This window comes from Parasteatoda tepidariorum, chromosome 6 (genome assembly GCF_043381705.1).
Source record: "Parasteatoda tepidariorum isolate YZ-2023 chromosome 6, CAS_Ptep_4.0, whole genome shotgun sequence".
Classification (NCBI taxonomy): Eukaryota; Metazoa; Arthropoda; class Arachnida; order Araneae; family Theridiidae; genus Parasteatoda; species Parasteatoda tepidariorum.
Window position 1 is genome coordinate 51,442,663 of NC_092209.1, and position 16,465 is coordinate 51,459,127.

At 30.1% G+C, this 16,465-nt stretch overlaps 1 protein-coding gene across 1 annotated transcript in view; it reads left to right on the plus strand.

The window, feature by feature from the left end:
• The window catches only part of LOC107444467 (chitinase-3-like protein 1), a 27,203-nt gene extending 12,603 nt beyond the window's left edge, over positions 1 to 14,600 (plus strand). The window contains exons 5-9 of the mRNA XM_016058616.3: positions 1,952 to 2,055; positions 4,828 to 4,951; positions 8,513 to 8,698; positions 10,806 to 10,931; positions 14,063 to 14,600. Of these exons, the coding sequence (XP_015914102.1) occupies positions 1,952 to 2,055; positions 4,828 to 4,951; positions 8,513 to 8,698; positions 10,806 to 10,931; positions 14,063 to 14,584 (1,062 nt within the window). The 3' untranslated portion in view covers positions 14,585 to 14,600. The remainder of the gene's footprint in view (positions 1 to 1,951; positions 2,056 to 4,827; positions 4,952 to 8,512; positions 8,699 to 10,805; positions 10,932 to 14,062) is intronic.
• The last annotated feature ends 1,865 nt before the right edge of the window (positions 14,601 to 16,465 follow it).

Here is a 16,465-nt window from a genome sequence, read left to right on the forward strand (position 1 = left end):
ATGTGATTGATTTCAGAAATTAATTAGGCCTAACTGTTATTTTTAAATTTTATTAAATTTGTCATTCCCTCACTAGTGTATAAAGTGAGGGAATGATGCTGAAGTGAGGGAATGATTCAAGATGAGTATATTATTAATTTTTTTTTTGTTCAATCGTGCCAGCCAATTTTATTTCCCAAACCTTTAAAAGCTATTAAGTACATAAAACTAAATTATAATAAATGTTAGATATACTTAGTATGTTATCATTTTCAAACTTGAAGAAGCTGTAACTTAGAGAAAAACATGTATTAAAATAAAATATCATTCCCTCACTATTAGCGTCATTCCCTCACTTTTTAAACAGTGAAATTAATTAATTTATTTTAATATTAAGTATAATTTATAGGATATATACTTTCTTTATAATGCCATTACATATTTCTATTAATATAAAAAGTTTCAGAGCTTTTTATTCACTTTACTTTTTTGGGATTTTATGAACTGAAAAATGACAGCTCTCGTGAGAATATATATAGTATATATATATATCTATATATACTTTTTATAATTTTTTCACGCTTTAAGCGCGTGAGCATCTTTGTAGGCGATTGTATTGTCTCTGACAATCTTAAAATAAGATGGAAGTGTTCAGATTGTATATGACATACAATTTTAAAAAATGTTATAAGAGCTTATCATTAAAGTAAGATATGCAATTAATAAACAATTTAACAAAGGATAACTAACAAAAATTAAGCTAACAATTAACAATTAGCAAGAAAACTAGTTAACAGGAAATCACAAAAAAATAACAGTTAATAATTATAAAAAACAATTTAACAATTGATAACTAGCAAAAAAATAAATAACTGTTACTAACTAATAAAAAATTGGTCGAGAGAAATAATAAATCCCTTAATAAATGTGCTTTTGTAGTACATATTATTTTTTTCACATTCAAAATTATTATCACAAACTATTTAACACAGTGTAAAATAGGTAATTAAACAACTTTTAATCTAATTTTTTTGATTGTGTGCCGTCAAATTTCGAAATCGTTAAAAGTGTGCCGCAACAAAAAAAAAAAAAAAAGGTTGACAATCACTGCTGTAGTGTATCTACCACTACGAAAATACAATTCCAATTCAGTTGTATATAAAACGTGTTAACTCGATTCTATGTTGGAATACCTTTTCATAGATGAAGGTTGACATTGTCGATAACTACTCTCCCCACATTGGTGACTTCCGGACAAAGTGTGAACACGCCTACCTTTGCAGTAACGCCCACTTCGATCTGAATCCACTCCGATGGATGGTCCACTTTGAAATATTGACTTGCTACTTCTGACTGCAGCATTTTCCACCTCCTCGCTTTGTTGTTACTCAGTCTCGATCACACACAACGTCGGCCTGTATACACTCGACTTCTAATGGCATCATAAGAGCGATAACGACCGTGAACTTAATACAGCTCTCACGATCAGTACTCAAACTTACGATGATCTTAATACAGCTCTCCCGGATTCTCACAAAACAGCAATGAATCAACTAGTGGTATCCATTCATCGAATTCTATCACAGATAAAATTCTGGTGGGGAAGTACTATAGTGTAACTACCACTACGAAAGTACAATTCCAATTCACTAGTATACAAGACGTGTTAACTCGATTCTATGTTGGGGTACCTTTTCATAGATGAAGGTTGACATTGTCGATAAATACTCTCCCCACATATATCTTTTAACTTCTTCCTGTGTTGCGATCATACATTCTACGACGTAAAGGTAAAATTGTTCGTGTAGATGTGTTTTATCATCCAGTAAAGTTTAGCCCTCTTGTTCAGACTCACCCTATAAATCTAAATTTTAACTTAATTTAATCTTAATAAATCTTAATTTTAACTTAACATGCTTTTAAATGCAAGTTTATTTTTTTCTTTGCTTTATGGTTTTTCTGTTTAATTCAGGAATTGAGAGAAGCCTTTAAACCAAATAATATGTTGTTAACAGCAGCCGTATCTGCAGGGCAGAAAACAATTGATGGCGCTTATGACATACCAGCTTTAGGAAAGTAAGTATGTAATATTTTCATATTTTTATTGTGATAATAATTAAATAAAGTAATCTATAATTTAAGGTTCGAGAATGTCTTCCCAATGTGAAAAGAGCACATTTCGATTTCAAATAATGACTTTCCTAGTTTCATGTCTTAAAGCAGTTTCAGGAATTGAGAAAGCTTTTATAAACTTCATACTATTCATTTATTAACATGAATAAAGCTAAAAGTGAAAAGAGAGCAAATAACATATAAACGAACTTGTAGTTTTGTCTCTATAATTAAGAGTTTCATTAAATATCCAAATATATAATGAAAGCGGGAAACACAGTGATGCGAAAGAAAATTGCAAACAAATTACAGCCTGAAAATAGTGTTTACTAATAGGGTACAAGCAAGACAGTAACAAGATAAAGGTTATGAGGAAAAAAAGGTGCAGTGGTAGGGTGAGACCCTTAAATGCTGACATTTAAAGAAAATGGAATTTCAAACATCTTTCTAAATGTTTGACATATGTTATTGTGCTCTTTCCAAAAGTTCAGAAATATGTTGTCTTTTAATCTTTACACTTCGCAACGGTGACCTCACCAGAGCAATTTTTCTTATCCCCCTTCTTTTGTTTGATTATCTCCTTCAATTTGTTCGTCCTACCTTATTATTCAATTCCTTTTTTCTTTGTTGTGATTTGTCTGTAATTTTCTTCTGCATTTCTGTGTTTCCCTTGTTTCTTCTGTGTTCCAAGACTGAAAAGTCTCTTCTCTTTAGAACCGAAACTGCATTATTTATACTCGGCCTAATTTGAGCTATTTTTACCTTTTTGCACACAAAGCTAACCCATTATTTAATGGAATAATTATTAAAAAATTTTATTATTTTATGGTAAAACTTGTTTGAGAACGCTTGTAACTCAATTAAAATATGTTTTAGGAAATTGAAGTAAATTATCCATTATCATTACTACGTTTGACTCGTTTCTATGCCTGTGGTGATGGTATCTCGGGATCAAAATTTCGACTACTTTACATAGATAAAGCACTCATTTTCTGGAGCTCTGTGTCGACCAAGTTCCAGAAATTCTTATAGCTTTCTTCATCGAAATTCTGATTTTCAAATGACATTTTTTCTCCAAATCGAGTTTTAAAACTTTAATGTCAGAAACTATTTATCTGATTTCCCTTTTTGTGTTATGTCTTACATATTTATACATTTATACGAGCTTGGTGCAATGCAACGTAGCTTTTTTTATACCTCTATTTTTAATTTTGTATGAGCTAAAAATTTAGAATTTCATTACATCATCATCAATACAATATCAACAATACAACATCATCAATTCCTTATTACAACATCATCAATTCAACAATACAAAACCTTTTTAAGCCTAAGTTTTATTTTATAATCATCGTTGATCAGCTGACCCAATTTTTGGCTTACGACTACTATTGTTCAACTCCGTAGCAGTGTAATTTTGAACGCCATCCAGAAGACAAGGGAACTCCTGGATCAAATATAGGAAGAAATTTGTCATCGTGGCGAACTTTTTGATGGAACTAATCCCCTTCTGCGTTGCATGGAGAGGAAAACCACAAAAACCTCCCACAATTAGTCTGACCGCAAGAGGACTTAAACCCTTAATCCATATAGCACTAAGGGTATTTATGTCAGCACAGTGGTCAATGCGAGCCGGGGGCGAAATTCGTATCAACCAGCCATTATTGGGATTCGAACCCAGTTCACCTCATTGGAAGGCGAATACTTTATCCCATGAGCCACCATGGCTCCAAGTCTTGTTAAAATTCTTTATTACACTTCAATACTGTATCTTAAGGCCTGGTTTCTTAGGACAGGACGCCGTCAGCTGGAAATCAGCGCTAACCTCTGATTGGTCCATTTGTGAGTTTGATAGTGTACGTCATCGAACGCTCATCTTGAACTCGATGACGTATACTATCAAACTCACAAATGGACCAATCAGAGGTTAGCGCTGATTTCCATCTGACGGCGTCCTGTCCTAAGAAACCAGGCCTTTACTAGTACTTTAAAGTGCTAGTTCTAAGGCGTACTCTAACGCTTGCATCTGACGCCATCAACCAGCGGCTCCCAATTTTATTCGGCTATGGAAACTTAAACGATCGACTTGATTTCGGCGAGGCATAATGCAAGCGAATGTAAGCATATAAATCAACGCACGATTATTAATTATTCTGAAAATATTTAGCATCTGAAATTTCATAAGTTATTTTTAAAAAAGTGAATGAATGAATGAAGAATGAAATTTTTTCATCGTATCGTATCATCAAATGCTAGGCTTAAAATTGTTTTTGACATCAGATAGTTGATCCTACAGGTTTGGAGTTCGCATCCAGTCTAGTTCTTCATTAGATTTGGTGAATGCATAAGCTGAATATAAAATAATAATTGTGGCTTTCGTTAAAATAAAAACGAAAAGAACGAAAATAAACCTTGAAAATATGTATCAGGAAAACACGGTTCTTTATTGTTAAATTCAGTAGTGTTTAATAGCTTCCAAATACTAAAGCAATTTTCATGAATGAGAGATTTTGGTTACCAGTTGTAGTGATTGGAAACGACAGGTTAGGAAGGTCTTAGCCCATCCTGCGCTGTCGTATCATTATTGATGATGCTACAAATCATAAAAGCAGAAAAATATAACAAAATGTAGCTATAGGGTTGTTTTTAATTTTTGTGTGGATAGTTTTGTATTATATGCATAACAGTTTGATTTTCACATATCATCATAAACTTTTCATTATATATTCTATACAGATATTTGGATTTTATCAATTTAATGGCGTATGACTTTCATGGTGGTTGGGACAAACTAACTGGTCACAATGCTCCCTTATATTTATTACCAAATGATTCAGAAGATAACAAAAAGCTTAATGTGGTAAGTTTAGATACAATTATTGTAAATTTTTAATTTACTGACTTATGATATTGAATGATGATCAGAAATTTAATATTTTTTTGAATAATGATAATTATAATAGTACAGCCGAATTTGTCTTGATTAGAAAAAAGTAAAAAAAATAATTTTTTTATTTCCGGAAAAATAATTTTCTTTATTTCGAACCAATTTACGGTGAAAAGTACCGACACTTTAGGTGCATTCATAAAAGGCGCATTCATGAAAAATAGATGCACTGAATGAATGAATTTAGGCGCATTCATTCATTCAGTGCATCCATTTTTTCCGTGCTATATTCCGCAATTCCTCAGTATTCCTCAATTTCGACAGCAATATTTGTATAATTACAGTGAATCTGCGATTTTATAGTAAATATTTCTTTATATAAAATTACAGTATACTTCGAATTGCGGTACACTGAACTGATACTTTGTTCAGTAAAAATGAACAAAGTATCAGTTCAGCTTGCAGTAAAAATAAAAAATAACGGCACTTAGGGCGCCGGTGCTTTTTTTAACGTAATTTAATCTTAATTTTTCACTGTGTTTTTTACTGTATTTATTTTCAGCATACTGTGATTTTGCTATTCCAAATAAATTTTGGGCATTTAGGACCATTTCAAATGAAACAAAAATATAAATATTCAACTTAAAAGTGAAATCAGTACTTTTATACGGATTAGAAACATGGTACAACTTGAAACAAAAAATACAAATAAGTTATAGGCTTTCATCAACAAATGTATTAGAATTCTTAATATAAAATGGTCTCATAAAATATATAACAACTAGGAGGCTCCGCCCCCTGCTCGCTAACGCTCGCCAACCCCCGAGAATTGCTACGCAATCCTATGTGGTTCACGCCGTGAACCATGGCTCGCTGCGCTCACTCGCCAATGAACACAATGTTCTAGCACAAAGACATATTTATATTATCATCAAAGACATAGTATTTTATCATCAAAGACACAGTATTGTACTTATGTAGAAGAATTCTACCAATGTTCTTATTGGCTTTTAAAAAAGTGTATTAGCTATTTAGATTGTAAGTGGTGAANAAATACAAAACTGTAAAGTAAATTTAACCAAATAAATGTCTTTATGGCATTCTCTAAGGTATGATAAAATTGCCTAAATTTTGAAACGTTGTGTAAATATACCCAAAAATTAACCAAATTAAAATTAACAAAAATTAACCAAAATATTCCGTATTGAAATCATTCATTTGGTAATTTTTTCATTCACATGGTAACATTTTACCAAAAATTATGGTTTTGAAAATTATAGATCTTATTACTACACTTTTAGTAACAAATACAAAACTGTAAAGTAAATTTAACCAAATAAATGTCTTTATGGCATTCTCTAAGGTATGATAAAATTGCCTAAATTTTGAAACGTTGTGTAAATATACCCAAAAATTAACCAAATTAAAATTAACAAAAATTAACCAAAATATTCCGTATTGAAATCATTCATTTGGTAATTTTTTCATTCACATGGTAACATTTTACCAAAAATTATGGTTTTGAAAATTATAGATCTTATTACTACACTTTTAGTAACAAATACAAAACTGTAAAGTAAATTTAACCAAATAAATGTCTTTATGGCATTCTCTAAGGTATGATAAAATTGCCTAAATTTTGAAACGTTGTGTAAATATACCCAAAAATTAACCAAATTAAAATTAACAAAAATTAACCAAAATATTCCGTATTGAAATCATTCATTTGGTAATTTTTTCATTCACATGGTAACATTTTACCAAAAATTATGGTTTTGAAAATTATAGATCTTATTACTACACTTTTAGTAACAAATACAAAACTGTAAAGTAAATTTAACCAAATAAATGTCTTTATGGCATTCTCTAAGGTATGATAAAATTGCCTAAATTTTGAAACGTTGTGTAAATATACCCAAAAATTAACCAAATTAAAATTAACAAAAATTAACCAAAATATTCCGTATTGAAATCATTCATTTGGTAATTTTTTCATTCACATGGTAACATTTTACCAAAAATTATGGTTTTGAAAATTATAGATCTTATTACTACACTTTTAGTAACAAATACAAAACTGTAAAGTAAATTTAACCAAATAAATGTCTTTATGGCATTCTCTAAGGTATGATAAAATTGCCTAAATTTTGAAACGTTGTGTAAATATACCCAAAAATTAACCAAATTAAAATTAACAAAAATTAACCAAAATATTCCGTATTGAAATCATTCATTTGGTAATTTTTTCATTCACATGGTAACATTTTACCAAAAATTATGGTTTTGAAAATTATAGATCTTATTACTACACTTTTAGTAACAAATACAAAACTGTAAAGTAAATTTAACCAAATAAATGTCTTTATGGCATTCTCTAAGGTATGATAAAATTGCCTAAATTTTGAAACGTTGTGTAAATATACCCAAAAATTAACCAAATTAAAATTAACAAAAATTAACCAAAATATTCCGTATTGAAATCATTCATTTGGTAATTTTTTCATTCACATGGTAACATTTTACCAAAAATTATGGTTTTGAAAATTATAGATCTTATTACTACACTTTTAGTAACAAATACAAAACTGTAAAGTAAATTTAACCAAATAAATGTCTTTATGGCATTCTCTAAGGTATGATAAAATTGCCTAAATTTTGAAACGTTGTGTAAATATACCCAAAAATTAACCAAATTAAAATTAACAAAAATTAACCAAAATATTCCGTATTGAAATCATTCATTTGGTAATTTTTTCATTCACATGGTAACATTTTACCAAAAATTATGGTTTTGAAAATTATAGATCTTATTACTACACTTTTAGTAACAAATACAAAACTGTAAAGTAAATTTAACCAAATAAATGTCTTTATGGCATTCTCTAAGGTATGATAAAATTGCCTAAATTTTGAAACGTTGTGTAAATATACCCAAAAATTAACCAAATTAAAATTAACAAAAATTAACAAAAATATTCCGTATTGAAATCATTCATTTGGTAATTTTTTCATTCACATGGTAACATTTTACCAAAAATTATGGTTTTGAAAATTATAGATCTTATTACTACACTTTTAATAACAAATACCAAACTGTAAAGTAAATTTAACCAAATAAATGTCTTTATGGCATTCTCTAAGGTATGATAAAATTGCCTAAATTTATTACATATAATAAAATCATATTTTATTAATAATTTTAACAAAATCATTGCCAAAACGCTTCTGTAAAAATGATCGAGCTTCTTGGTGCAACCATAGAGCTAAAAACATGGTAAATTTTGCCATATTCTGGTAGTTTTGACCATACTTTTTCTCTCAGTGTGGGTTAGTTTAATTGAACAAAATTGTTCAGATAAATTTCTTAGTGAAGTATATATATATAAGGTATATATAAAATTTTGTGCATTACTTGGAAAAGCTGAACAAGAAAACAATGAATATATTAAAATTAATGAGGAGTAAGGTGAATATTCTGAAGAACTTACATTTTTTAAAAACCGTAATAATATAAATCCAATTCTATGTTTTTAGGATTTTGCAGTGAAATACTGGTTGGAAAAAGGAGCTCCAGCTGAAAAATTAATTTTAGGACTACCATTCTACGGTCGTAGCTTTACTCTACGTGATCCAGAACAGAATGATTTAAATGCTCCTATTACCGGAAAAGGAATAGCTGGAGAATTTACAAGAGAACAGGGTTTCCTTGGATATAACGAGGTAAAAAGAATCTCTCTCTTTTTTCCTTTTTTTCTTTTTTTTTCAAAATGAGAGCAAAAATTTTGTTATTGTGTATGTTTCTAAATAATTTTTCATAGTGTTAGCTGATTTTAAGTTTAAGTTTAAACATTTGATCTACACTTAAATTTTTGCAAAGATTTTCAATATTTATTGGCATAATTCCCATGTAAAATTGAAGAATTAAGTATTTAATCAAGTCTGTGAATATATCTTGCATCGAATGCGCAATAATTTAAAAGCAATCCCTCAAGAATAATAGTAATTTTGATAACCCTTTAAAAGTTTGGGATAAAATTACGGTAAAATGTGCCGGTACTTTTCACCGTGAAATCCATTTTACTAGCAAAAAATCTGATAAATCGTAATTTTTATAGTAAGAAACACCGTGAAATAACTGAATCACTCTAATTAAATAAATATTACTGTAAAAATTACAGTATAATACCTTACAATAGAATCGGATTTCACGGTAAAATGGATTTTAAGGATGGTGCACCCAAAATGCCGATACCGTAACTTGATCCGGAAAATTTTACTTTTACTTTTTTTTTTTTACGGAAATGTAGCTTAGAAAATGTTTTATGAAATTGAGTAGCGTGGAATTCGGATAACCTTTATAATATAACTACCTGTTTTAATATTCAGAAATACAAAAAATATCTTATATACTCAAATCTTTGATTGATTACCTGAAATTAAATATGAAAAGAAGTATTACTCGATTAAAAACTTCATTCGCTGCAAAAATGTACAAATTGGAATTAACAGTTGACATGTTTCAAGCGCACAAAAATAGGTTCCTAATTTTTTATTCGTATGAATGCTAATTCCCTGATTTGCACCTCCCGGCCACTGTGGTTTTCTTGTTCTGTTTTTTTCATCCCGCAGTGGACTGATTGTAAACACACGGTTCCCAGTAGAACACCAAAACACCACTAAACAAGCAATTAAATTAAAATTTTTATTATATAAATATTCCACGTCTGTGTCAAAATAAAACTCATATGAAGCAGGGAAAAAATGTGATAAACATAAATAAACGAAACAAAGAGCAATCTAAACAAAATTCAGAAATGTACATGTTTTAAAGTAATTAAAAAGCAAAATTATCAGTACCAACTCAGAGAGTTAATATTCAATGGTTAAAAACATATAATTTTTAACATTTTATTTTTGTTTAAAATAGCAATTTTTTGTGGTATTCCAAAAAAGAAATTTCAAAAATTCGACTAAAATAATGTGATGAGAGAATCAATTTCTCATTTCAAAATATTAAATTTACATATACTAAGACAATTTTTGTGCTACCTATTGTTGTACAGCAAATATTTTGATAGTATAATTTTCCCAAATTAAAATAAATGAATTTTGGACAAAATTAGTCTTATCGGAAAATTTTTTGTGATGTTGCTTGCCAATAATCTTTAAGATTCCACAAAATTTTCTTTTCTTTTTTTAGAATTATTACTCAGTAAAACAGAGCTAAGATACTGTTGAAAAAAATGAATCTTTACAAAAGAGTCAAATCTCTTGTAACCTATTTTTTTTCAATTTGCTAGCTTGACTGGTAAATAGAAAGGTTCTAAATAAAGAGCATCGATATAAAGCCAGAACACTTTTTAAAAGATACCGGATAAAATAATGGCCAAATTCAATTTTACCGTTAAATATTTCGGAACAAAAATTATGATATACCACAACTTTTACAATGATATTTCTTGTATAAATCTTTGTAATTAAAGGAATATTTCTGTAAAAGTTATGAGATAAACGTATTTTGTAAAATGCATTTTACGGATGCTGCACACAGGGGAGCAGGAATTTTTATTAATTTGATCCGGAATTTTTTATAGTGTTGTTTAAGGAAAAAAACACATTTTTTTACCTCAATTTATCAGTTAATTACCATCATGGTTTATCAAATATTTTTTTTTTATCATTTCAGTAAAAATTACATTATAACTAGTTACATTAGGTCTAATAACTAATTACCAAAACTAACGTGTCTGACTTCATATATCAAACATTCAAGTGTAAAAGTTTGTTTTGTTAAGATAATATTTTTTTCACATTAATTTCACATCAGATCTGCAAGAAATTGGAGTTTGAAAAAGGATGGAATATTAAAGTTGAGAAACATATCGCTGCTCCTTATGCAGTTAAAGAGAGGCAATGGATAGGTTACGATGATATCAAAAGCATAAAAACAAAGGTAAGTTGTATGATTTACTCCTAAAACTTAAACTATTCGAACTTGTATTTTACAAATTGCAACAAATTTTCCTATTCGGAGAATTAAAAATTTTAATTCGTCAATAAAGAAGCTCAGATAAAGAGTATTTTTCTACTTGTCGCAATTTGTATTATTTTTAGTACTAATTATCTATTACATTCAATACTAATCGTCTAAGGCGACCAGTTATATCATTTACCCGAACTCATCACTTCATTGTCTTCCGCCTTTCCGAAGTCACCTCTTTGTGGCTCCACATTGATTCTTCTGTATTTGGCAGCATTGCTCTGAATGTTTGGCATTGGTATTTTTAGAAACAAATTAAAGCATTAGGGTGAGATGGTGCACGTTTTCGCTGCTCTGCAACTTCCTCTTTATTCTGAAGCGATGTTGCTTCAGGACTTCACATAGAAAGTTGCCGTTTAATCATGAATATTTAAAAATGAGCTATCGAAGAAAAAAGCTCTCAACACCTCTGGTAAGTAGAAAAATCTTCTGCTAAGAGTAAAATTGACAATATTTTGGACTACCGGTTGCTGAAAGAGGATATCGCGTCATTAAAATATCATTATTTAATAATATTCAAATATGTAGTATACTTGTAATATGCTCAAATATGTAGTATACTTTTTCCCCTTTTATTTTATTTAGATCAGTAATCAAAATTAATTCGAAAAAATTCTCATTTAACGCTAAATTGTTGTAAATAAAACTAAATCTTTTCTATCTCTTATTTAATACACAGATAAATTTTTATAAATGATCAGTTATTTATAAAGTTATGATTTATTAAAATGCTTTTGAAAAGAAATGTCTTCATTTGAGTTACGAAAATGTTCTAAAAAACATTGATGCGATAAATATATAAATTAGTTATATCGTAAAATATCTATATTTTCTCAAGATATATCACAATATTAATAATTTTGTTATCTCCCAGTACAAGTGATCTCTTCCTTTATTGACCTTACGCGCATGCGTTGATAGAGAGATTAAATAATCTCACTTGAACGCTAGAAATAATTGCCAAGGGAATCGGAAATTTTAAATTTTCTATATGGTTAAAAATTAATTAAAAATCGTATAATTCCTTGCTTTTTTTCTTTCGGGATTTAAATAAAAAGGGGCTACATATATTTACTTAAATTTGGAGTTAATATCAGCTTTTGATTCACAAATGTTACAATTTAAATATTTCGGGAGTAAAAAATGACGAAAAAAATTTTTTCTGAAATTATTCTTTTTTTTAACTAGAAAAAAAATCGTCTTAAGAAAAAATGAGACAGTTAATTTTGAAGGAAAAAGTATAAACTTTACGATGGAAAAAAAGCTAAAATACTAGGACGTATTGGCGGAATCATATAATATAGACGTAATCTAGAGCAACTCATTTGAACGCGAATGGGTTATAAGTCCAGATTAATTAAAAAATCACACAGAAAAACGCACCTGAAAAAAAAACTTAACTATAAATCTAATTAAAAAACAAAAATTAGGCAGAATTTTTGCTTAAATCAGTATCATTAATATTCATTATCGGAGATTCAGTTTTAACGTCGAACATTAACATAGATAGTTGTTATATGCAATGAGTAAAACAATATATATTATATCGAACACAGTTGCATATATTAATATAAAAGTGGTGAAATTTCTTTTCTCGAGTTGGCAATGAAAAGATGAAAAAAACTAAGCTATAACTTGGGCAGAAATGAAAGGTAAAAATCGAGCAATTCATAGAAGCAAATAAATTATTCTATTAATTTGTTGCATTAATTGAACAGCCGACCCAATTCTAAGTTTACGACTACAAATGTTCAACTCCATGGCTTTGTAATTTTGTACCCGACCCAGCAGGCAAGGGAACTCTTGGATCAAGTATTGGGAGAAAGTTTGCCATCGTGGAAGATTTTTTTTGAGGAACCAACCCGCATTTGCGTAACATGGAAGGAGAAGCTACGAAAACCAACCACAGTTAGTGCAATGGCAAGGGGATTCTGACCCATGATTCATCTAACACTGTGGATATTTTACGTCAGCACGGTGATTGGTGCGAGTCAGGAGCAGAATTCGTATCAACCAGTCATCTCTGGAATTCGTAGCTGGGTCACATCATTTGGAGGCAATTGCTCTATCCCCTGAGCCACCGCGGTTCTTTCACCTACTTTTTAACTATTTTTCGTTTTTTTCCCTTCGTTTTCCTGCCTTTTCTTTGGCCTTCATTCGTTTTTTGAGTTTTTGTTAGAATAAAAGCCATAGACTAATGCGTCTCTAAGAACTCAAATTTATAACTTTCATGCGGAAAATTCAATGAATTTATTAGTAATCTAAATGAATCTACAATGAAATCTACATAAATAAAATATATTGAATGAAATGTTTATAAATCAAAGGTTTCACGGGATATACACCGAAGAGCCATTACATTATGACCACCTTCCATCTATAACAAAGGGCTCGCCCAAGTTTTCATGGTTTCTCACCCAGGAACAATGCTTTCATGGGGCACATTAGGACCCATAATCCTCATAGAACAATCCCTGACGTCTGTAAGCTACTTGAACATAGTTGCAGACCAGGTTCACCCATTAATGGCAACAGTTTTTCCTGCGGGGGATGGTGTTTACCAACAGGATAATGCACCATGTCATAAAGGTCGAATCGTCATGGATTAGTTCGAGGAACATTCTAGTGACTTTCAAGTCATGTCTTGGCCCCCAAATTCACCTGACCTTAATCCAATTGAGAATTTGTGGTCCAACTTGGAAAACGAAATTCGTGCTGCCACGCTACTCCCTCGCAATGTGAGGGAATTGCAGGACCAGTTGGCGAGCGCTTGGTACCAGATACCTCAGACTACCTATCAGCACCTTGAGGAATCAATGCCACGACGAGTGCTAGCAGTTTTGAGGGCTAAAGAGGGTCCTACATGTTATTAGCAGGGTGGTCATAATGTAATGGCTCTTTGGTGTATAAGTTTCATGTTTTTTAAACTTTATTTTTAAAAGAGTAAATATAAAGCTAGACTTTAAAAAAAAATCAAATATCTACTTCTTAAAAGGAAAAATCCTTAATAATGCGTGTCCAAAACCTTGTTATTACCCTTTCAGGTAAATTATCTAATTAAAATGAATCTTGGCGGTGCTATGATCTGGTCAATAGAAACTGATGATTTCAGAGGAAGGTGCCATGGTCATAAATATCCACTATTACAAACAATCAACTCCGTTCTCTCTGGCTCATCAGAACCCATTCCGAAGGAAGTGACTGACAATGATAACTCCATATTTCCAAAGACTTCAACAGAATTACCGACTTCAAAAGCAAAACCAACTGTGCCATCTCCATCAACTACAGTTTCAACCACGCCAAGAGTAGTGACGGGGTCAACTAGATCAAACAAAATTCCGGTATTCCCAAATAAAGATGTTCTTTCTTGTTCGCAAAGTGGTTATTTCCGACATCCAGAAAACTGTAAGTTTTTCTATTTGTGCCAACCCAAAAGACCAGGATTTGTCAACGATTACCTAATTTACTTGTTCACTTGTGGTGCTGGCACCGTGTTTAGTGAAAAAGATCGAATTTGTAATTTTCCTGTCAATGTACCTGAATGTAAAGAAAAGAATTATTAAAATATTTGTTTATAAATTCGTGATTCCTTTTAGCCAAATTTTATTTACATTATTTTTTCTCTGATGGTAAAGAAAAAGTACTGTGTGAGAACATTACCCTTTCTCAATAAGTGCTGAGGAATCCTCTTGAATTCTTTTTCTAGATTGATGTGTATTTCTTTTTAAAAAAATCTGAGAGAGCAACGATGCTTTTCTGGCAACTGTCTTTTTCTTTATTGTTTTCGTCCTTATTTGTTAACAAACAAATTTTTTCTGACAAATACTCGTTTGGAAATTAGTCACACTGTAAAAAATTCAGGATAAAATTACGAAACAAAGTTCCGGCACTCTACGTGCATGATAAACAAATTCTATTTTTATCGTAAAATATTATACCTTAATTTTTACAGTAATATTTATTTAATTAGAGTGATTCAGTGATTTTATGGTAATTATAACTGAAAAATTCCGATATATCAGTTTTAAACTGCTCCGGTAAAAATAATACCGTCACCCTGAGTGCCGGTACTTTTTACCGTAATTTCATCCCTAAGTTGACGTATTTATATCTGAGTTGACGTAATTTTATCCCTGAGTTATCCCTTGTCACCCTGAAGTTTTTACAGTACAGTGATATAAACGGATTTAATTACTCACTGTACTCAATGATGTGCAGATGGTGTTCAAATTTGACTATATTTGTTTCGGAGCTAGTTTGACTAATTTATGCTGAATTTTAAGAAATCTTTTATTTTTCTTCGCAGTGATGCTTCTAATGATACTGACGAGTTGAGAAAGTATACAGCACAGTTGATTTGCGTGTGCATACTAAGATGATTAAAAGCTTATTTAGAATTTTTCCCTTCTGTCTACACACCTTAAAGAATTGGGTTCGATCTGAAGAAAAAAAAAGCCTGTTAATTAAGACTACTTAATCATTTTCTATCTGATACAAACCCCTTCTTATTCCTTAATATTTCTGGAGAAATTTGTATATTTTCTGAAAAATTGACACACATTTTCCTTCAAATGAAACAAATATCAGGGGGTATCAGGAAATTTACTAAGTGCGCAACAGATAATGAACAATTTAAGCAAACTCTGTAATCGATCACGTTGATAATATTCTTAAGTCAATTTTAAATTTAATGATTCATAAATTGGAAACTAAATTATTTACAATTGTAAATTATTGTAAGCTGGATTCGATTTGCATGCGATCCGAAATAAAAAGTAATCAAAACAAGTATAATCTTTTAAGAAAAGTTGAATAAAAAACATATAAGCCTGTGTGATTCTCTGGCGAAACTTGAAGGTGTATCTAAAGATAGACATGCTCACTACAAATATTTTGGGATCAAATTACGGTAAAAAGTACCGGAACTCAGGGACTCGGTGCTTTTTACCAGAACATGCTACAGAGTCAAAAAAAATTAGATACCTTAATTTTTACGACAAAAATTACCGTAAAATCACTGATTTTATTAAATTAATATTACTGTAAAAATAATGACATAATATTTTACGGTGAAAAGCGGTTTTACCGATGATGCACCCTAAGTTCAAAGTGCTATAACTATAATTTTATATAGACTTTAACTTTTAACTATAACTTTATACTTTAAACTATAATTTTATCTAGACTGTTTTACAGTGCATCTCTTTCCTGTTCATTCATACAATCAAGCACATTTTATATTTTCAAAATCACTTTCCTTTGTAATATTTCGTTCGATTACATCGCAGTTTTTGTTTCTTCTAATCTCAAATATATTTTAAAAAATTGCATAAGAAAATAAAATTTTCTTCTGCAACTTTCTAAACTTAAAAATATTAAAAGCATAAGAAAATGTATGAAATGTATGTTTGTGTATGTAAACTTAAGCAATGTGTACGAAAAAA